The 22293-nt window shown below is 38.7% G+C and overlaps 1 protein-coding gene across 1 annotated transcript in view; it reads right to left on the reverse strand.

Annotated features, from left to right (window-relative positions):
• Positions 1-22293, reverse strand: part of LOC129407209 (nectin-3-like protein) — a 158407-nt gene that overhangs the window by 66186 nt on the left and 69928 nt on the right. Inside the window, exon 2 of the mRNA XM_055147709.1 lies at positions 15676-16023. Within this exon, the coding sequence (XP_055003684.1) occupies positions 15676-16023 (348 nt within the window). The remainder of the gene's footprint in view (positions 1-15675; positions 16024-22293) is intronic.

The following is a 22293-nucleotide window of genomic DNA, read 5'->3' on the forward strand; positions in this document are numbered from 1 at the left end:
GACCAGAGGGCACAGACGTGTACACATTTACAAAGCAGTAGTAGTAGTGGTAATAGTAGGAATAATAGTAGTAGTAGTAGTAGTAGTAATAATAGTGGCTGCTGCTCTCTGCCCCTGGTACAAGCGACCAGTCTACACCCAGTCTCAGAGAGCACAGACATTTACAAAGGAGGAGGAAGAGCAGTAGTAGTAGTAGTAGTAGTAATAGTAGTAGTAGGAGGAGGAGTGGTAGGAGTAGTAGTAGTAGTAGTAGTAGTAGTAATAGTAGTAGGAGGAGTAGGAGTATTAGTAGTAGTAGTAATAGTAGTAGGAGGAGTAGGAGTATTAGTATTAGTAGTAGTAGTAGGAGGAGGAGAAGGAGGAGTAGTAGTAGTAGTAGTAGTAGTAGTAGTAGGAGGAGGAGGAGGAGTATTAGTAGTAAGAGGAAGAGTAGGAGTAGGAGTAGTAGTAGTAGTAGTAGTAGTAGGAGTAGTAATAGTAGGAGGAGTAGGAGTATTAGTAGTAGTAGTAGAGGAGGAGTAGTAATAGTAGGAGGAGTAGGAGTATTAGTAGTAGTAGGAGTAGTTAGTAGTAGTAGTAGGAGGAGGAGTAGGAGTAGTAGGAGTAGTAATAGTAGTAGGAGGAGTAGGAGTATTAGTAGTAGTAGTAGAAGGAGGAGTACTAATAGTAGTAGTAGTAGGAGGAGTAGTAATAGTAATAGTAGTAGTAGTAGGAGGAGGAGGAGTAGTAATAGTAGTAGTAAGTAGGAGGAGTAGGAGTAGGAGTAGTAGTAGTAGTAGTAGTAGTAGTAGTAGGTCTCAGAGTTTACAGGGACATATATGGGTTTACAAAGAAGAAGTAGTGGTAGTAGGTGTAGTAAAAGTAGTAGTACTAGTAGCAGCAGCAGCAGTAGTAGTAGTAGTAGTAATAGTATTGGTAGGAGTAGAGGTAGGAGGAAGAGTAGTAGCAGTGGAAGTAGTAGAAGGAGTAGTCGTAGTAGTGGTAGGAGTAGTGATAAAAGGGAGAGTACTAGTACTAGTAGTAAGAGGAATAATAGTAGTTGTAGTAGTAGTAGTTGTAGAAATAGTAGTAGTAGTAGAAGTAGTAGCAGGAATAGTAGTAATAGAAGCAGTAGTAGTAGTAGGAAAAGAAGGAATAGTAGTAGTAGTAGTATGAGTAGTAGTAGAAATAGTAGTAGTAGGAGGAAGAGGATGTGGAGGAGTAATTTTACTAGTAGTAGTAGTAGTAGTAGTAGTAATAGCAATAGTAGTAGAAGTAGTAGGAATAGTAGTAGCAGTACTAGTGGTAGTAGTAGTAGTAGTAGTAGTAGGAGGATAAGTAGGAGGAGGAGTATTACTAGTCAGAGTAGTAGCAGAAGAAATAATAGTAGTAGAACAGAAGCAGTATTGTATTGTATGTATGTACAGGGTTTGCTGGGACAATTTACTGAATGTCTCACTTCGCTCTTTGCCTCCATTTTATGCCAATCACCGTCTGTATATAAATCAAACGTAGAAAGTAGTAAACATTTAGAAAGAAAAAAAACATAAATTTAGAGCGCGAGTCCAAACTTTTGTGCAGTAGTGTACGCAATCCTGTCGCGTTCTTCTGTTTTCTACCTCTGCAGATAATATTCCACTGTCCAGACGGAGCTTTAAGTGTTTACTCCTTTACATTGTGTTTGTTTAGCTCATTTCAAAGCACCCAAAATGGCGCTGACCTCTTTGGTAGACCTCAGGGTAAACACGGGGCCGAGCGCGCGGTCCCCTCTACACGGGACATACGAGTATCCTGGCTGTATATTGTTTCAACCCGAGGACTTGTTTTGCGGTGCTGCCTTTTGTTTCTTTGTGTCTGCTGCGCTCGCGTCTTGTGAAATATGTAGTTACAGCTCCGGGGCAGACGTAAACAAGCCACCGTGCCTGGGAAACGGCGAACGGCAGATCTGCCCATAAGGTCTCGCAACGGTGACGCTCCATCTAGCAGTAATACGCCTCCTGGAATAAAGGATTTTCCCCAGCGTAGACTTGCGCCGTAATAACATGTGTGCCGTTTGTAAATAGGGGGATGTGTCAGAAAAGAGGGGGTGACGTGTAATTGAAGCTAGAGGAGGCTTGGCGGAGGTAGGCCAGGAGGAGGAAGCCGAACAAGGTACTTCTCAAATCACAGGGTCCCTGACGATGCGATACCACAGTTATATATTACGCAAATTTGACTCTTGTGAGCTTTAAGGCATGTTATAATGTTTTTACCTCCTCATAAACAGACCTGGAGTTGTGTTTTGTTTCATAAATGTTTGAGTAATCGTGCATTATTACCGTATTTTTCAGATTATAAGGCGCAATATCAATAATGTTGAATTCTCGTCTATTTTCATACATAAGGTGAAATGGATTATAAGCGTAACAAACGGACGACACTTGAGACTGATCCTTAGACCAGGCGTCCACGATCCATTGGCAGATCGTGGCGTAATTCGCTCGGTGTTGCCTCCCTGTCTTGGTGAATGTGTATTATGACTGTAACTCAAATGTACATTGAGTAATAATGTGTTTAATGCAGCTTTGCGCACATTTGTTTACGGTTTACAGAAACGAAACTTAAAACCGCATGGCTAATTTGCATAAACTATAAGCACTGAAAAAAAAACTGCTCGTTCCTTGTGCACTGATCCGGTCAGCTTCTGTCAGAATAAAGAACACGACTCCGCAAGGCTCCTGACTACAGTAGCCATAATTCTCTGACAATCGACCAAGCGGTGCGGCTTCGTAGTTTACCAAAGTCGTACTAAAACATTTTGACAGATTTTTGAGCGCCGTGTACCACATAAAATCATTTTGAGGTCAGTAAGCCCAACCACAATTAACACATAAGGTGCACCGGATTATAAAGAGCGCTGTCAATTTTTGAGAAAATTAAAGGATTTTAAGTGCGCCTTATAGTTAGAAACATACGGTAGTCTGTCTATATCTCCAAAGCTCAAAATGCTCTTTTACACCTTGTGATGTCATGAAGTCCTATTATTCAAGTTTTACCTTTTACCTTTTGTTTTGTAGAGATTGTAAATTCCAGGGCTGAAATGATCCAAATGATTCTAGTGAAGGTGTATGCAGTTTAAACAAAGTAGGTCCAAAACAAATCATTCTGGACCGAATATCGCAATCTCAGACAATACGATATGTGTAGGGGGTTCATATCGATGCAGCGACGTAGATGATTTGACGCTGGATCGTAAATTGGGCTTTACAGTCAAATCGTTAGTGCAGGACTCTGATGTAAGTTTCTGCGATGTTTGCAAATGTTCATGTGCACTGAAAAAAATGGTGGATGAAATCGAAATCGCAAAATCTGCCAGAAAAACATTACAAGGCGGAACAAAGTGTTTTGTGTTTGAGAGAAGAACTCAGCCTAAATATGCAGGATTTGTGTGTTAAACATGTGCGAATGAGACAAAACACAACTCCAGGAATGTTTGTGATGAGGAAACTACATCGACAGATTCAAAAATGGAGTAATACGGGCCCTAAATTTATGCAAAGTTAATATGAAATACATCTATTTTACTGAATATAACAAGTGTATTGCATAAATAAGTTTCCTTCCACTAAATAAGCAAAAATAAAAAGTAGTGCGGTCATAAAAAATTGCTATAAGACCCCAAAAAATACCCTTTATTTCAATATATTTCAATATTTTTCGATACTAAGTTGAAAAAGCTGAGGCACTCAAAAAGTACAAAAGATTTAAAAGAGTTGGCGTAATTTTAACTTTATTTAACTTTATTTTTGCCATGTGGTATTAAAGTCTTTTAATAATTTTGTACTTTTTGAGTGCCTCAGCTTTTTCAACTTTGTATTTGAAAGTTTTGCAGAATATATTTTGATATTTCAACATTTTTGCACACCCCTAGTACAAGGTAATGTTTAAAATGATGGTTTTAAATTATATGCAACTCAATGATTTTAGTAGTCGATAAAAAAATAAAGAGATGTTTCTGCACTTTTGTTTTTCATACCAGGGTTGGACAACATGTCAAAAATGTCCAGTATTGATCTCGATTTGCTTCTATTTTATTTAATTTCCTCGTTAAATGTATTTATACCACGTCTGCTCTGAGGAGAATGGAGATTTGAGACATTTACAGACAGGGTTTTTCAGTTTTTCAGATTCACGGGTCAAACATTTCAGTATGTAGTCGTAGTAAAAGTGCTTTAAACAACTTGGAGCCGTGCGTTCTGCGGTTTTAACGCACTTCGCGGCTTTAAAATCGAATAACGCACGGCTCCTCGTTGTTTAATTCTGACTCAACGAACAGAAATGGTGAAAATTTGACTTTTTGTTTAGTCAGTGATATGTGCTAAGAAACCAAACAAAACCAATTCCTTCTCCCAAAGTCTGAACTCCGCTCCAAACCACAAACTTTTACTGACAGAGGATTGGCTGTAGATGGTAGTTAGTCAGTAGTTAGAGCCTTGGTGAGAATTTAAAACATCTCGATTCGATTAAAATGTGATCAAAATGTGAAAGGCTTTTAAATCTGCGTAACTAGTTCCCCGCTCTCCCAAACCCTCTGGCACATCAATAATATTCGTGCACGGATGTACGCACACAGATATTTATTCAGATGGAGAAGTGAAGCGGAGAGGACCACCAAGAGAGACTCACATGGATCTTTCTTGCGAGATTGTGTTCAATAAAATGTTCTGATTTTGTCACTGCTGTACTGATTTAACTGTACATCTGGGAGTCGGGCTGGGTAGCGTGAAGAAGCTGCCGATACGATACAAATCTCAAGACAGTTTTTGTGCATTTCGTAGAGTCGTGTTCCTCTGAGAAACTGCAGATTTTCACGGCTCTAAGTTGTTTAATGCGCTTATACGACGGCTACAAACTGAAATGTCTCACGTGTGAATCTGAAAAGCCTGTTCACTGTCTGTAAATGTCTCTAATTAATAATTTAAGTGTTTTAAATCAAGCTAGTCCCAATATTCAGCAGTATTAACGCACAACCCGTACCCGACCAACATTTTTAACTAACCCAGCTGCAACTCTGACCGCAAAAAAAACACCATATTTTCTGCACTATTAGGCGCTCTGGATTATAAGGCGCACTGTCATTAAATGGTCTATTTTCGCACTTTTTTCACAAATAAACCGCACCGGACTTTAATCGAAACACAACAGTTGGATGGGTCAGTGGTTTTGTTTGTTTGTGGCGTTCACGGTGACTCTGGGCTTTGTTCAGTTGTGGCGTGTAGGGAGGGTGCTGTCTGGGACCGCTGGATTGTCGGCGTGTTCGCAGTGACTCAGTTGTTCAGTCGTGTCTAGAAGTGGCACATTGCACTCGCTTTTTCGGTTCGTTCCTCCGTTCCGTTCCTCGTCGGCGTGGAGTGATGAGTGTGTCTGTGGGTGTTTTTCGCTGCGCGGTCGCTGTCTTCTCCGCGTGTGTTTGCGTGCGCTGCGGGTGGTGCGGCTTTGTAGTTTACTGAAGTCGTGCTGGGACACCCGAGTGGATTCGTGTATGGGGCGCTCTGGATTGTGGGGCGCGCAGTCGTTTTTTGATGGGGTTGGAGGCTTAAGAGCGCATTTGAAAATACTGTACCCAACCCGCTGCCTGACCCGCATTTTAAAAAGTAGTCCACGCTCTTGGTTAACATCTAAATAAAGTGACCAACATAAATAAAGTGAATGAAATGAGTGTTAAATAAAGCGCTGCAGTGAACCTGTACACGTCTGATCTCTGAAAAAATGAACCATCTCCAACACGACGCACACACACAGAACAGACTCATCATCATCATCATCCTTCTGTCACAGAAAGAACACTCATATTCCACTGAGTCATGTCCTTTAGTCCGACAGAAGCTGAACCACATCAGTACTCAAGGAAAGCGCTTATTGTTTATGAGTCATGTGGTTTTAAGTTTCGTTTCTGTAAAATGTAAACAAATGTGTCAAAGCTGCATTAAACACATTATAATCTCAAACGGGCTGATGTGGCTCTGTAGTGGTTAGGGTTTATATTTTGTAAGGTTGAGTTTATTTATGCAGATTAGTCATAGTAATAATAATGATGATGATTTTAATATAAAAACGTTAATGATTAATAAAATGTATATGAATGAATATGAATTTATATGTGGAAATGCACATTTGCAAAGGTGACTTGGTATGTTGGCGTATTTCTGCCTATGTCTGCGTATGTTGGCGTATGTTGGTGTATGTTGGTGTATGTTGGCGTATGTCGGCGTATAAGTGGCTCTCCGCTTGATTTTGCTCTTCCAATGTGGCTCTTGTGAAAAAAAAACGTGAGTATTACTGCAATATATGGATATTTCAGTATTTTTTCCACACTCCTATTTGGGAAGGAAAACACATTTGACTCTTTTACAAGTGTCACTGAACTATTTCTAGTGATGCATCTTTAAAAACATTTACCCACAATCCAACTTAATGCTTTTCCACTCTCCACAATCTTCTGATGAAAACTGAAAACCCACTGGAGATCTTTTAGCTCTTAAAAAACTTGTAAGTGAAAAACAAAGTAATATTTTGGTCAATATTGCCTCATACACTGCAGGATTTAAAAGTGTATTGTGTAACTTTTCTGGTGGAAGGTTCGTCCAATGTTTGCATCCATGGAGATGTTATTGCTTTGTTTGGAATATTTCACTGTCAAGCATTAAACCTTTCTATCTTGAGACCAAACCAGGCCAAGTTACAGGTCAGATCTGTGGAGAGGCGACACAGCTCACAGTCAGAATGCCTGTTTTTCTTGGTATTTTTGAGCTATAAAACCACCTGTAATTGAATAAATTTAAGGTAGAGCTGTTTAATATCGTACTGTGGACTGACCCCCAACCAAAAAGTTACACAGTGCAGCTTTAAGGCAGTTCTCATTAGTCACAGAAGCCCCTGTCCGTCTCTGGAGTCCCACTCAGGGCTCCAAACACGTGCCGACCACTGGGACTGTCCAGCTCGGATCCTCGGGGCTTTACTCATTACTGTAGTTCCTAACAAAAGTAATACATCACCATTAAAATTGTCAGTGTATATTTTATTAGCATTGCATTGTTTGGTCAGGCTATAGGTCTCACTTCTGCTGCGAAAACGCCCAAGGAAGTGAGGACGTACAGTGTTTCCACTTGTTTTGACTGCAGCAGTAGTAGCAGAGTGAACAATGGCGGCAGAGCGCTGAGAACTGGACTGGGCAGAGACAAAAACAAAACCAAAGCAAATACTGTTGTTCCGATACGATACTTGGCCTTAGTGTACGCGCCGATACCGATACCAGCCCGATACGGCATATAGGGAAGAAGTATACTAAGGCTACACAATTTTCTTACAGTACAAGAGCAAAAAATAAATGGCTGTCTCTAATGAAAATGCAAATGCGAATGTGATTTTGAAGGCTTAAGTATTAGAGTCATATGTATAAGTATTTTCTAGTTCATCACTTTTCTTCCACAGAGGATAAAAACAACAGTGAGGCTTGTAAAAAGACGCTCATCCTCGGGGCACTTCAATAATTTGATCATACAGAAATATGGTGTCACGTTTATCATGGCCAAAATAATTACGATTAACGATTATATCACGATAATTCTTAAAGTTCCCGACAGTTTAAAAATGTTATGGGTATAAATAATTATCATTTTAATATTATGAATAGGTTCCATGTTTACACAGTTGTTATAGTATTGCGTATTTTGTTATAAGTGAAAGCAACAATGTTCTAGAAGTGGTTTAACAAAGACTTTTAGTATCACAGCCATGATTTAACTATTATTTTTACTGAATCTTATCAAATCCATTTGAAGTAGGGCTGCTCAATTATGAAAAAAATCATTATCATAATTATTTTTGTCAATATTCAAATCACGATTATAGAAACGATTATTTTTTAGCTACACAATGCATTAATTCAGCAAAACGGTGAATTTGAATTGAATATTGAAGTGTTATCACAACATAATGTAGTAAAATATACAAAAAATACCCTTGGAAATATATTGATACAGCAGCCCATGATATATGGATATTTCAGTATTTTTTCCACACACACTATTTGGGAAGGAAAACATATTTGACTCGTTTACAGGTATCACTAATCTTTTTCTAGTAATGCATCTTTAAAAACACTTACCCACAATCCAACTTAATACTTTTCCACTCTCTCTCTCAAAAAAATAAATACTTTGTTATTGATAATTTACTTGCAAAGCTTTCAAACTGCAAATAAATACAGGCTACAAATCTGTACCTTAGAGCAGTTCTGTGATGTAGAAAACATAAAATGAATAAAATATACTTTGAACATGAAATAAGGCATAGAAAATGATAAATGAATCCAAAGTGAACTATATATCCAACTGTTCTACAATCTCTACATTTCAAAAATAATATAAATATACTTGTTTATATAGAAAATATTCCAAAATAAGCTTCAGAATAAAGAATTTGAACTCGATTATATGAGTTTGGAGATTGTTTGACACACAAATCGAAATTAATCAATTGCAAAGCCTTAATTTGAAGTATATCGTATCGAACCAAAAGTGCGCTGTATCGAGGTATGTATCGTATCGGCAACTTCTTAATGATACCCAGGCCTTACCACGATTATATAAAATGTTCCACAAATGATTATTGCCTACACTTTTTATCACAATTAACGATATTATTGTTTATTGCACCATCCCTATTGTGGGCAGAGTTTATGTGTTCTCAATTCTGCACTTCTAGAAATGATCGTGGTTTAGGTAGAAGTTAGACGAGGCTCCAAACTGCCTGGCTCCCATTGATCCTTGATGTCTCTCCTAACTTATATTGTCTATTTCCATTTCAGCTCCACTGGTCCGTATATTGGCAGATGTTTACGTTGAAATGCATAATGCTCTGAGAGACAATACAACACATTTCCATTAGTGTTTCGGCTCTTCAATTGGACTGTTGAGTCTGGAGGATTTATTCAGTTAGACAGGATCTATACGGCTCCTCCAAGTGCTCAGCTGGGATCGGGATGTTCGCTTCATGAGACAGAAGCAAATCGTTTTTCCACTTCTAAAGATTTATGTTTAAAAAAAAAAAAAAACAACTTGATACTTTTCACCAGTCTCCAATCCTGCAGCATTTCCATAGACTGTAAACACAAACGGACATACGTAGCATTGCTGGCCGCCACATTCCAAATAGGAAGTGAGCAGTGACGTGATTTGGCTCCACAGACTCTGGCTCCAATTCATTTTATATTGAAAAAACGTCGCTCCTCTCTGCTGCTGTCAGGCTTCTCATTCTGACCAAGCTGATTTTTTTTTTTTTTCATAGGAGAAACAGAAAATATTGTGGAGGGCCAGACCAAAATGTTTATCTAAATTGTGCATAATATTAATTCCATTTATTTATAAAAAATCTGTAAATATCATTGTTTTGATGAGCTGGTCAGACGGGTTAGAGTTTATGTTATGATTAATCAAAGAAAAAGTTAGACTGCCTTACAAAAATGTCATTAACCCTCTCAGGCTCAAATAAAATTTTAGTAACAGGAAAAAATCTGATATTTGGGGAAAATGATCATATGGGGTAGTAATATATAATCCTGAGTTTTCTTTTGAGAGAGACCTTCACATCCAATGCATTCTGGGATGTTGCAGATTTGTAACATTGGTCCGGTGTGATAAATTAACACTGAAGACTGAAAATGATATGAACTAGGGATGGGCATGATTAGTCGATTAATCGATAATTGATCATTAAGAATTTCATCGATTACGTTAATTTTAATCGACAAACCGAATGTAGGTTGCTGTGCGTAGTGTAGAGTGACCAAACAGGGGTCCGTACAAGTAGCTCTCTGCACTCAGAAGGAGCGAGCAAACACAAACAGTCAGTTCGCCTGCAACGTACCGAAGTGCATATGTGCATTTAACGACTTGTACAAGAAATTCCACGCTTTCCGTTCCGGTCGGGACAAGTGTGAGTCCATGTGCACAGCGTACAAAGCAGCACATATGTTTCGGTGTCCAGTGGGAAAAAGTTTTGACAAACGCAAATCTGGTCACACTAACCTGTTTTCCACTGAGTCATGTCTTTTAGTCCGACAGAAGTTGAAACGCCTCAGCGACACAAGAGCTGTATTTTTATCTTCCCTTAGTTTATGCAAATTAGCGATGCGGTTTAAGTTTCGTTTCTGTGAGAGTTGCGCAAAACTGAATTAAACACATTATAATAAACGGGCTGATGTGGCTCTAGAGCGGTTACGGTTTATTTGTCAGATTAGTGCAGATAGTAATAATAATGATGATAATTTTTATATAAAAACGTTAATGATTAATCGATAATCGATCATTAATTCTTCCGACGATCGATTAAGAAAATTTCATCGAATGCCCATCCCTAATATGAACGCTAATTTTATTTGTATACCACTTTTCATAACAATGAAAACAAAACGCACAGTGTATCAGTGCTTTACAGTGGCAGAACAACATCACTTTTTCATGTGGTGCTCCAAGAAACAATTTTTATCCTTTGTAAACAACAAAAGTACTTTGCACTTCTGGCAGGCCGTTTGCGTGTAGCCATTCTTACACAGTCTGCATCGTCCACGTTTATCAGCATGGATGGGAAAAAAGGCTCCTGAGTAAAAAAAGCTCATAAAATATGGATTTGGAGAAAGTGGGTAATTGGCATTTAGCTGTTGCAAATCTGCAACGCCTGCCTGGAGAGGTTAAAAAAAACACCTCTAAAATAAAAGCAATGCCGTTTAGTCAAGCCAGACTGGCGCCACCTAGTGCCTCCGCTCAATTTCATTTCTCTCCAGCGACTAGGTCAGGAATCAGAATACACTAGACGGGTCACAAAAACGCAGAAGTGCAAGTTCGGGCGCCAGCCAATCAGCGAAGAGCCATATATCCTGTGTTGTCAACAATTTCAGAGATCGAGGATTTAAAGATGGAACAAAGAGAATGTTTGGTGAATTTTAACAAGGGGAAAGATGTTATTGTCCTTCTTCCTACGGGATTTGAGAAAAGCTTAATATACCAGTTAGCTCCGTTAGCAGCGCATTACATACGCCACGACTAAATAGCAGCGATTGATTAAATAATAAAAAGTACCCACCTACTGTTGAGCGAATGAATCCTAATGCTGTGAGGCCAGACAGTTTCTACGAAGTGAAACCGGCTCATGAATCAGGCTAGTTTTAATCCACGTATGCAAAATGATAAAATATGTTTATTTTGTTGTTCCAAATGAGCTTATATGGGCAGGTCTGAGTCAACCAAAGGACCGTATGTGGCCCCGAAGCTGGATGATGCCCAGGTCTGCCTTAAAATGTTTGTTTTAACCCGCTCTGTGTGATGCTGGTCTTTTTATTTCACAATTTTGTTCAATTCTGCTTCTTTGAGAAGTTCTGAAGAAGCAGCTTGCGAAATGTATTTGACCAAATAAACTCTAGTCCGGTCGACAAACTGTATTTCTCCTTTACCATGAGATATAATTACAAACAACTTAAGTTTTGCTGCAGTGTGTTATGCATTAACTAATTAGAGATGAAAATCACACTTTTTTTTCTTTTTTTCTAACTAATACGTTCAGTCAAAGCCAAAATTACTGCATGAATACTTGCAGCTGTTTTTTGAGCGCCACCAAATGAAAAAGTAACTGTACCATAATACAGTCACTTCAAATTAGTATTCAGAACACGTATTTACAGTTATTTCCCAACACTGTCCATAAACAACAGAGCAAAGAGCAAAGACCCTGACTGAACTCGTTTTCAACTCAGTATGACTACAAGGCCACGCACCACAGTTTGAGAACCATAGCTCCAATACGAGAGGTGAAAAGGACCCGCGAGTTCATTCAGCCCGTTTAGGACACAAGCGTCTTTCTTCTGCCATGTCTAAATGATGTCTTTAGCAAAACCTCAGTAAACACGATTACACTGGAATGATATAGCGCATTTTCCAGCGTTTTTAACAGGTCTGACATACCACGCAGCTCAGTTCAGTGTCTGTGGCGTCCGTCCAGGTAGTCAGTGGAAAGTCAGGTGCAGGAGACTTTTATTTACCCAGCGGTTACTCAAATTAAAACTAAAACTATTTTCCCCTCGTCGGAAAAACATACATTCTAAAAGCAGCGCCGCGCCACACCCAAGTCAATATTATTCTAAAGACGCGCTTACTTGGGCTGAACGATCTGGGGAAAACATCTAATACACATTTTTTCGAAAAGTATTGTGATAGAGAGTGAAAAGAAAGGAAATTTGTCTTAATAATAGGATTCTGTCTCTGCATTAATATGATGCCTGATAACAATATTGAGCTTTTAAAATCCATATTAAAACACACATTTACATAAAAAGTATCATAAGTTTCTGGTGGTGCCACTTTACCTGCATGGAAATCAAAAGTTAAAACCACACTTTGGAACATTCCCCATGGAGATAAATAAAAATTGTGTGCCATATTGTGAAAAATAATGATCCAAATGAACGACAGGCCAAGTAAGAGTCAGGTTTGTGGAGATGCAAGCCCACTCACAGTAAGGAAATGTGTCAAAAACAATCAGTCTTGAATAGGACTGGGTATCATGAAAATGTTGTTGATACGATACATACCTCGATACAATGCACTTTCTGTTCGATACGATATATTTCAAATCGATTAGATACGGTTCAATAAAAAATAGTGGCTAAATCAAGTCTCTGTTAAACCACTTCTTGTGCAAAGTTCATACGAAACACAAACATTTTAATCATCAAAACCGTGAAAATGTCAAATGTGTCGCATAAACAAGTTTCCTTCCACTAAACAAGCAACAAAACTGTAGCTGTAACAAAATAATTTAGTAAAATATACCAAAAAATACTGCTGATGATATATCGATACAGCAGCCCACGATATCGATACTGTATCATCACATTAAATAATACGATATATTGTATTGTTTAATTCAGGGGTCTCCAACCTTTTTCCTCCGGTGAGCTCCTTTACAAAACAAAAACGTCAGAGAGCTCCTCATTTTAGTGTAGAAAAGACATTCAGATGATTATAAGAAAGAGGGCAAGCCATGGGGCACAGTTAGACGCCTATAAAACATAAACCACTGTCCATTTATTTGTGCACAAAGTTGGGCCTCAAAATGATACATGTACAATAGTTATACGCATGTAATTAACCAATTTTTTGTTATTATGTTATTAATTATTAGTTAAGTTGTTATGTATAATTCAGAAATCCCTTGGCGAGCTACTTGGAAGGAGGTGGAGAGTTACTGGTTGCTCCTGAGCTACAGGTTGCAGACCCCTAGTTTAATTTGATGATACAGTATCGATATCATGGGCTGCTGTATCGATATATCGCCAAGGTTTTTTGTTTTTTTTTTGGTATATGTTACTAAATTATTTTGTGAAAGAGCTACAGTTGTGTTGCTTGTTTGGAGAAAGTTTACTTGTTTATGCGACACGCTTGACATTTTCACGGTTTGGAATAAGATTTGTGTTTTTCATATGAACTTAGTGGTTTGATAAAGACTTTTAATATCAGAGCCATGATTTAGCCTTTTGTTTTTAACTGAACCGTAAACACGCATCCCGAATTTCTGACTTCCGGTCATCGCGTAATGGGATGTGAGCATCAAATCGTCATGTTTGTTTTCCCAGTGGGATGCGTCTATTGATAAAGCCAATCTTTTCACGTCTTTTGAACCATATCGCTTTTGTTTTTGGTTCTGATATTGTCATATTTTAGTTATGAGACATCGTAATTGTGTGGTTGTTGGAAATTTGGGATGCATGTATTGAATCGTCTTGAAATATATCATATCGAAAGTGCACTGTATCGAAAACCATATCGTATTGTGGCCTATGTATCGAGATATATATCGTATCAGCAATTTCTTAATGATACCCAGCTCTAGTATTAAATATCGACTCAATATCGGCTATCCCTAGTTCAGAGTTCACGTTTTATACACAACCAGAAGATTTGACAAAAAAGAACTGGAATCTGAGCAGACACACAAATACAAGAATCACATTTCAGAACATCTTTGTACAGATCGAAAACGACAGCGTTTGTAGTTTTCATGCAGAATAAAACAGGAGACTTTGTTGTTTGTGAAGGAAAACGTTACTTAAAAAGTGTGCAGCCATTCGAGGTGCACTATGTCATTGTTTCCCGAAGACTGGGTCGCATGTAGGTCTGCAATATACAGTTCTGACACACGAGAGAGCGAGTGAGTCAGCGAATCCCGTCGGCCTGCCCTGAGCGAGTGTTCCTGCAGCTGAAGTTGAGAAATGCTTGCTTGGTTGTCCAAAAAGAAGGGTGATAAATCAGCAAAGGTCAGTGCACTTCAGGATACTTATGGAGCCTTTTATTGCTGGTTCAATTACTGTTTTTCATTAAAATACTAATTAGTTCAGAGACACGATCAGTCAACAATAAAATATCCTCATTAATGTTCAATAATGGTCAAGTCCACCTTTTATTTTGTGATTTACGAATAATGTCTGTTGACTTTGGTCGCGAAGGTTTGTGACTTTTAAAATATGGGTCCCCAGAGAAAAAGTTTGGGAAACACTGCACTATGTAACTTTTTGTTTGGGAGTCTATCACCTGCTTGTTTCTATGGATGTCATTGCTCTGCCTGGAATGTTCCACAGTGTGACATTAAACACTTCTACTTTACATTTATTCAATTACAGGTGGTTTTATAGCTCCAAAATACCTGGAAAAACAACATTCTGACTGTGAGTGGGTTTGCCTCTCCACAGATCTGACCTGTAACTTGGTCTGGTTTGGTCTCCATGAAGACAAAATGCCTTGATGCCAGACTTTGAAATATTCCAGACAAAACAAAAACGCATCCACGGAGAAAAGGATTTGACTAGAGATGTAACAACAACCGAAATATCGTGATATCGTATCGTCAGAGTTCTCACAATGATATCTTGGACCATCACAATGTATCGAATTACAAGTGTCTTTGCTTAAATTAAGAGTTGTGGTGCAGAAATTGCTAAAAATAAGACAGAGGGAACTACATAGACCATGATCCTTTGCTTCAATTCAGTGCAGACTACAAGAAGAAATAACAGTTCTAAGCACTTTTAAGTCTTAGTTCTTTGGATTGAGTCTTGTCAAGGCATTTTAAGAGGAAAAACAGTTAATAATTTGGTTTGCCTCCACAAAATATCGCAATAAATATCGTACCGTGAGATGTATATCGTGAAAATATCGTACCGAGAGATTTGGATATTGTTACATCCCTAATTTATTTGATTTTATTTGGATCCCCATTAGTTGATGTCCGTGACACCAGCTGCTCTTCCTGGGGTCCACATATAACACACAGCAAGACACTGACAAACAAAACACTTACACAAAGATTAAAATCATTTAAAAAAAAATACTTTCTAATAGAAATCATTACTGCTTACTTGTTGCGAAGGGCTAAAAAAAATGTAAAAAAATATATAAAAATAAATAAATAAAATAAAATTAAAAATAAAAAAAATAAAAAATAAATTAAAAAATAAATAAACAATCATGAGCCTTTCCACCATATCGTGAACTTTCCCATGATATTGCAATAAATATCGTATCGTGAGATTTGACAGAAGCACCATCGGAAAAATTACACTGTGCACCTTTCAAATTGCGTTTTCGATTGCGATTAATCAGAACTTACCTAATATATTCACGTAGGTGGACGCTTGCGTGTTGCCCAGGGGGAAGGTGGCCACTTTGCAGGTGTACGATCCGATGTCCTCGAAGCCCACGCCCTCCAGGATGATGGTGGCGTCGCGCACGGAGGGGGACACGAAGGACACGCGGCGCAAATAGTCCGGGGACACCGACGTTCCGTACTCGGGGTTGAACACGGCCAGGGTGAGGGTGCCCGAGGGGAGCTGGCGTTCCCACGAGCTCTGGGTCAGGCTCAGGTTGGAGCCCACCTCGATCCGGCAGCTCAGAGTGATGTTCCTGCCCAGCACCGCGTTGATCCTGTCGGGGACGGTCACCTGGCTGCTGCCCACGCCTGCACAACACAAACAGAAGTTGTACGGTTAGAGAAAAGTAGACACGAGTAGGACTAGGGCTGGATACGATACATAGGCCACGATACGATACATATCTCGATACAGTGAGCTTACGATTCGATATAATTCAATACGATATATTTCAAATCAGTTCAATATGGTCCAATAAAGAATAATGTCTAAATCATGGCTGTGATACTAAAAGTCTTTGTTAAACCACTTCTTGTGCAAAGTTCATATGAAACACAAACATTTTAATCCTCAAAACAGTCAAAATGTCAAATGTGTCGCATAAACAAGTTTCCTTCCTCTGAACAATCAACAAAACTGTAGCTGTAACAAAATAGTTTAGTAAAATATACCAAAAAAAATACTCTTGGCGATATATTGATACAGCAGCCCATGATATCGATACTGTATCATCACATTAAACGATACGATATATCGATATTTCAATATTTTTGCACACCCCTATGTAGGCCCTTTTATGAAATAGAAGATTGTTAAAATACCCCAAATAACTTTTTACTACAGTATTCTTCACACCGGATTATGAGGCACAATATCAATAATGTTGAATTCTCTCGTCTATTTTCATACATAAGGTGCACCGGATTATAAGGCGCATTAAGCAAAACAAACAGACGACACTTGAGACTGATCCCTTAGCCCAGGTATCCACGATCCATTGGCGTAATCGTGGCGTAATTCGCCTGGCGTTGCCTCCCTGTCTTTGTGAATGTGGATTATGAATGTGAATGTGAGTGGATAATTTAAGTTTTTTTTTTTTTTATTTCCTACGAGGACGACTCAAATATACATTGAGTAATAATGTGTTCAGTGCAGCTTTGCGCATATTTGTTTATGTTTTACAGAAACAAAACTTAAAACCACATAAACTATAAGCACTGAAAAAACAGCTCGCTCCTTGTGTGCTGATGCAGTTCAGCTTCTGTTGGACTAAAGAACATGACCCATATGTGTTCTTTCTCCAACAAAGCGATGGTGTCAGTGTGTGTTGAGTTGACGCAGAACTATACTTCGCTCTTTACTCCGCGAGGTTCCTGACTACAGTAGCCGTAATGCTCCGACAATCCATCAAGCGGTGCGGCTTCGTAGTTTACCAAAGTCGTACGAAAACATTTTGACAGATTTTTGAGCGCCATGTACCACATAAAATCGGTTCGAGATCAGTAAACACAACCAGAATTAATACATAAGATGCACTGCGGATTTTTGAGAAAATTAAAGGATTTTAAGTGCGCCTTATAGTCTAAAAAATACGGTACTTGTTTGACCATAGCAAAGGAGCCTTAAGTGTAGTTATCTTCTCCCTTCAGACAGATATAAGGCAGTGTCCAGAACTGAAGAAGCAGCTTGGATGAGTTGCGAAACATATCCGATCAAAAAACTTTTGTCCAGCTGACAGAATGTAATTTCTCCTTTGCTATGGATCCTCCCTGGACGACGGAGGGATTACACAAACTACTTGTCAGACCGCTCTTTTTGTTTTATTTTCCACTCTCGCAGTTCTTTCTAGACTTCGACCGACAAGGATATGATATACTTATAATCCGTGACAGTCGTGGAACATAATGTTATAATCTGCAGATTTTAAAACGCAATGTTGATTTTAAATGACATAATAAAAGAAACATGTCCGCTGACGTCCGTGTTCGAAAACCGAGGTGCCCAGTGGGAGCTGACGTCACAAAATGGAGTCTTGAAATTCATTGATTAAAGATTACTCAGACATGCACAAATACAACTTCAGGTTAGTAAACATGGTTAAAGCTCTGAAAAGTTTAATTTCGTCGTAAAAGTACTACTAAAAGTGCAAATATATAACCCCGTATTGGCCAAAAGTATCAGGTTTATATTTGTTATGGTCCATCTCTCGTACTTTCTCCTCCACTTTCCCTTTGACAGCTTGGAAGAGGCGTCTGCTGCTTTGACGTATTTTGAAATGACTAATGAATAGCTGACGAGTTGCAGAGCTATAGCTTAACGTGCACTCTGCTGCAGCTCTGTTACTTGCTTGTCTCCATGGAGATGTTATTTCTTTTCCCAGGCAGTTCCACAGTATGGCATTAAACTTATCTCCCTGAAAACAACAAGTCCATTTAAGGGCTGGAATTCACAGTGGATAAAGTGTAACACACAAGAATACATCCCGGTGTCCTTTGGAAGTGTTCACAAAAAGGATACTGTCAGTGTTGGGGAGTAACAGATTACATGTATCGGCGTTATGTAATCAGAGTACAATTTTATGAGTAACTGTATTTGGTTACAGTTACTGTTTCAATGAGTGGTAATTGGATTACAGTTACTTTGTTGAAATAAATGGATTACACAGCGGTATTTTCCTGTTTTCACATTTTGGGCTAAACCAGGACTAAAACCAGGACTAAACTAGGACTAAAACCAGGACCAAAACCAGGACTAAACCAGGTCAAAACCAGGACTAAACCAAGACTAAACCAGATCTAAAAGCATGACTAAAACTAGCACTAAACTAAGACTAAAACAAGGACTAAAACAGGTCTAAGCAGGACTAAAACCAGGACTAAACTAGGACTAAAACCAGGACTAAACCAGGTCTAAACCAGGTCTAAACCAGGTCTAAACCAGGTCTAAACCAGGACTAAACCAGGTCTAAAAGCAGGACTAAAACCAAGACTAAACTAGGACTAAAACCAGGACCAAAACTAGGACTAAACCAGGTCTAAACCAGGTCTAAACCTGGTTTAAAAGCAGGACTTAACAGGACTAAACTAGGAGTAAAACCAGGTCTAAACAATATGACACCTAACAGTAGGTTGGACATAATTTAAAGCAGCAGTGATCTCATATAAAAATCATTTCTCTATCAATAATATTTTTAATATGGTTAAGGAAAGACTGAACTTTTTATTTTCTTTTAGCAGATAAAACATCTCATGTTAAGATTTCCTCGTCTTCGCTTCTCTACAGTAAACAAAAGTCTGTTCATGGAGACTTGGGCTCAACCAATTTGAAGAGAACAAACAAGGATTTTCAGGATGTGGTTGTTACATTCATGTAGTTTTAAAAAGCAAGACAATATCAAGTAATCCAAAGTATTCAGATTAGGTTACTCACTTTAAGTTATTTAATGGATTACGTTACAAACTACATTTTAGGGTGTGTAATCTGTAATCTGTAGGGGAATACATTTTTAAAGTAACCTTCCCGACACTGGACACTGTAGAGTCCAGGATTTCACAGACTTTTAAAAACTGATTTATATCGACTAATCTACAAATTTATGTTATACAGTGATTTAGAGTTATTTTTATGCAGTAAAACACCGAACATGAAAAAGAGAAAAGGCAGGGGAATAGGATTAAATTATATCAATGTCCGTAATGAAGAAAACAGTGCAGATGAATCATTGGCTTCAAGGTGAGCCAGTTTGTAATGTATAGCAGGAAACGCAGCTGGAATAAGAATGATAGACTTGTACTATTAAAAAAGAAGAGTTCGTGAGACTGAGTTCCTCTACACGATATCAAGTGCACACACATGAGGAAAATGAACTTCTGGGATTTGTTTCCTCGTATTTACATTTGGACTGGACAAAAATAAGTAAAGCGCTGATCGGTTTCGTCTCTCATCTGTATAGGAATTATGTTAAGGTCCCATATTACCGTATTTTTCTGACTATAAGTCGCATTTTTTTCATGGTTTGGGTGTTTCCTGCGACTTATACTCCGGTCCGACTTATATATTAAAATTTTCACACTGACAGCTAAAAGTAGGGATGTCAAAAGTATCAACAATCAGACTCTAATCGACACTAAAACTAGGATATAATACAGAAACTAGACACAAGCTGATGGCACTGCTTTCAGCTCATGGGATACGTATAAATAAATAAACAAATACACAGGTATTGACACTAAAAAAGTCACATTCCCTCGAAAAAGCAGAGCCCTTAGAATGATCTTGAAGTACGTCAGAGCATGTAAGTGTAAACCCACATTGACTACAGACCACGATTACACAGATATAAGATTGCATGGTAATATAAGAAAGTATTGCATTTCTTGAACTATAAGTTGCACTTTTTTCATGGTTTGGGTGTTTCCTGCGACTTATACTCTGATGCAATTTATATATTAAAATTTTCACGCTGACAGCTGTGAGAGGCTCCAGTCTTGTGTGTCACTTGGCTCTACTGCGCATGTCTCCTGCAGAAAGAGCCGCTGTCCTGTCTGTATCATGTCAGTCGATCGCACCGTTACGTTCTGAACCACTGAAAATGTGAAAGTGACTCCAGTGACACCGAAAACCATCCTGTCGGGATTCAGAAAAAACAGAATAATTCTAACTGGAAGCTTTACGACAGCTACACAGAAGAGGAAGCGGTGCTCTGTTTACCTCTGGAGGTTGTGGAGTTGCTCAGATGTGACACCGAGATGAAGAATTGAATGGATTTAGTGATTTGGAGTGAGATGAAGAGTTTGTTAAACTTGTTCTGTTCTGTTGTTTATGTTATATTTATCTGAAGAACTGTTCATGTGACGTTAACAGTCTGTTGTTCTCTGTTCTATTGTTATTATTATTAAGATGAAATGTTGTTTCCTTGTCTCTGATTTTATAAAATTTATTTCCCCCCAAAAGTCTGACTTATATATGTTTTTTTCTTCTTCATTACACTTTTTTGGCTGGTGCGACTTACACTCCGGTGCGACTTATAGTCTGGAAAATATGGTATGTAAAACTGACTTTAGTGAGCTTTTGGTAATGGTTTGATGCTGTTACCTCATCAAAAAAAAACGGGAATTGTGTTTTGTTTCATTCAAACATATCTGAATCTGAACAACCCTTTATTATTAATCTGTCTACATCTGCAAAGCTCAACGTACTCCACTTTATGATGTCATGAAGAGGTATGCATTTAACCTTTAGTTCAGGTTCAGAAGGCAGAAGACAGAAGGCAGTTCAAGCTCAGAAAACTTTCCTTTGTGGATCAATAATGTTTGTCTAAGTGACTTGACATCAAAAGATGATGGAGAGTGTTTTTCATTTGAGAGAGGAACTCAGCCTAAATATGCAGGGTTTGTGTGTCAGACATGAGTGAATGAAACAAAACCCCAAAACTCCGGATGTTTTTGATGAAGAAACAACACGACATAGATCAAAAACTTGAGTAATACGGGCCGTTTAAAATCTTGTCTTTCTCATAGTCTCGTTCCCACGTCTCGTCCCGTTTCCTAAAAATCAACACTGGCCGCCCGTCAAATAAAAGCACTGATAAATATACGCTTTTCTACGGCATAACTAACACTTTCTAAATAACTTCCCATTTAATTTGTAGTTGGCAGAGAGTTCGCTGCGGAGTCTCATCCATCATCTGGCTCGAGTGCTTCACAGCGGCAGCATTAACCGCCATAATCGCCTCAGACCTGTTTTTTCCTGCGTTGTGGAAAGGGCTGCGTTCTTAATGGGCACCACGCAGTCAGCGCAGGACACTCAGACGGGGCGGCTGGGGGCTCGGGCTAATTATCGCAGCAGCCTCCGAGCGGGCGGGCGCAGGAGCTGGAAGCAGATGAAACAAAAGCTCCACTGATGTTTGACTGGCTCCTTTTTATAAGCCTCTTAATGTGACTGAAGCGCAGCGGCAGGTCTCTGTCTGAGGAGCCCCCGGACCCGGTCGGCGCAACGTGCTCGCCGGAGTTTGAACTTTTTAACGAGGACGGCCACGGTAACGTTTTGGAAAATGATTATGATGAGAGACGAGTTATCCCTGAATCATAATTGGGTAAATTTAAAGGTGCTGGTGGGGAGTCCGTCAAAAGCTTTTCTACGTGCAGATGTTTTTGCTTTGTCTGGAATGTTTCAAAAATGGTGTTAAACTTTTCAATCTTCAAGGAGACCAAAGCAGACCGAGTTACAAGTCAGATCTGTGGAGAGGCGACCCCGCTCACAGTCAGAATGTTTGTTTTTTTAAGGTATTTTTGAGCTATAAAACCACCTGTAATTGAATACATGTAAAGTAGAGCTGTTTAATGTCATACTGTAATGACAAAAACTTACATTGTGCACCTTTAATAAATAATACCAACTAAACTTATTAAGTAAATGTGTAATTGTCTAATCCTAAAAGGGAACGAAGCCTGTATTGTTACAGCGGTAAACTCTAGGGATGTAGCAATAATCGAAATATCGTGATATCGTATCATCAAAGTTCTCACAATAACATCGTGGATCATCACAATATATCGAATTACAAGTCTCTTTGCTTA

The sequence above is a fragment of the Boleophthalmus pectinirostris genome, unplaced genomic scaffold, assembly GCF_026225935.1.
Source record: "Boleophthalmus pectinirostris isolate CB_2022bp ecotype Guang Dong unplaced genomic scaffold, ASM2622593v1 HiC_scaffold_9, whole genome shotgun sequence".
Lineage (NCBI taxonomy): Eukaryota > Metazoa > Chordata > Actinopteri > Gobiiformes > Gobiidae > Boleophthalmus > Boleophthalmus pectinirostris.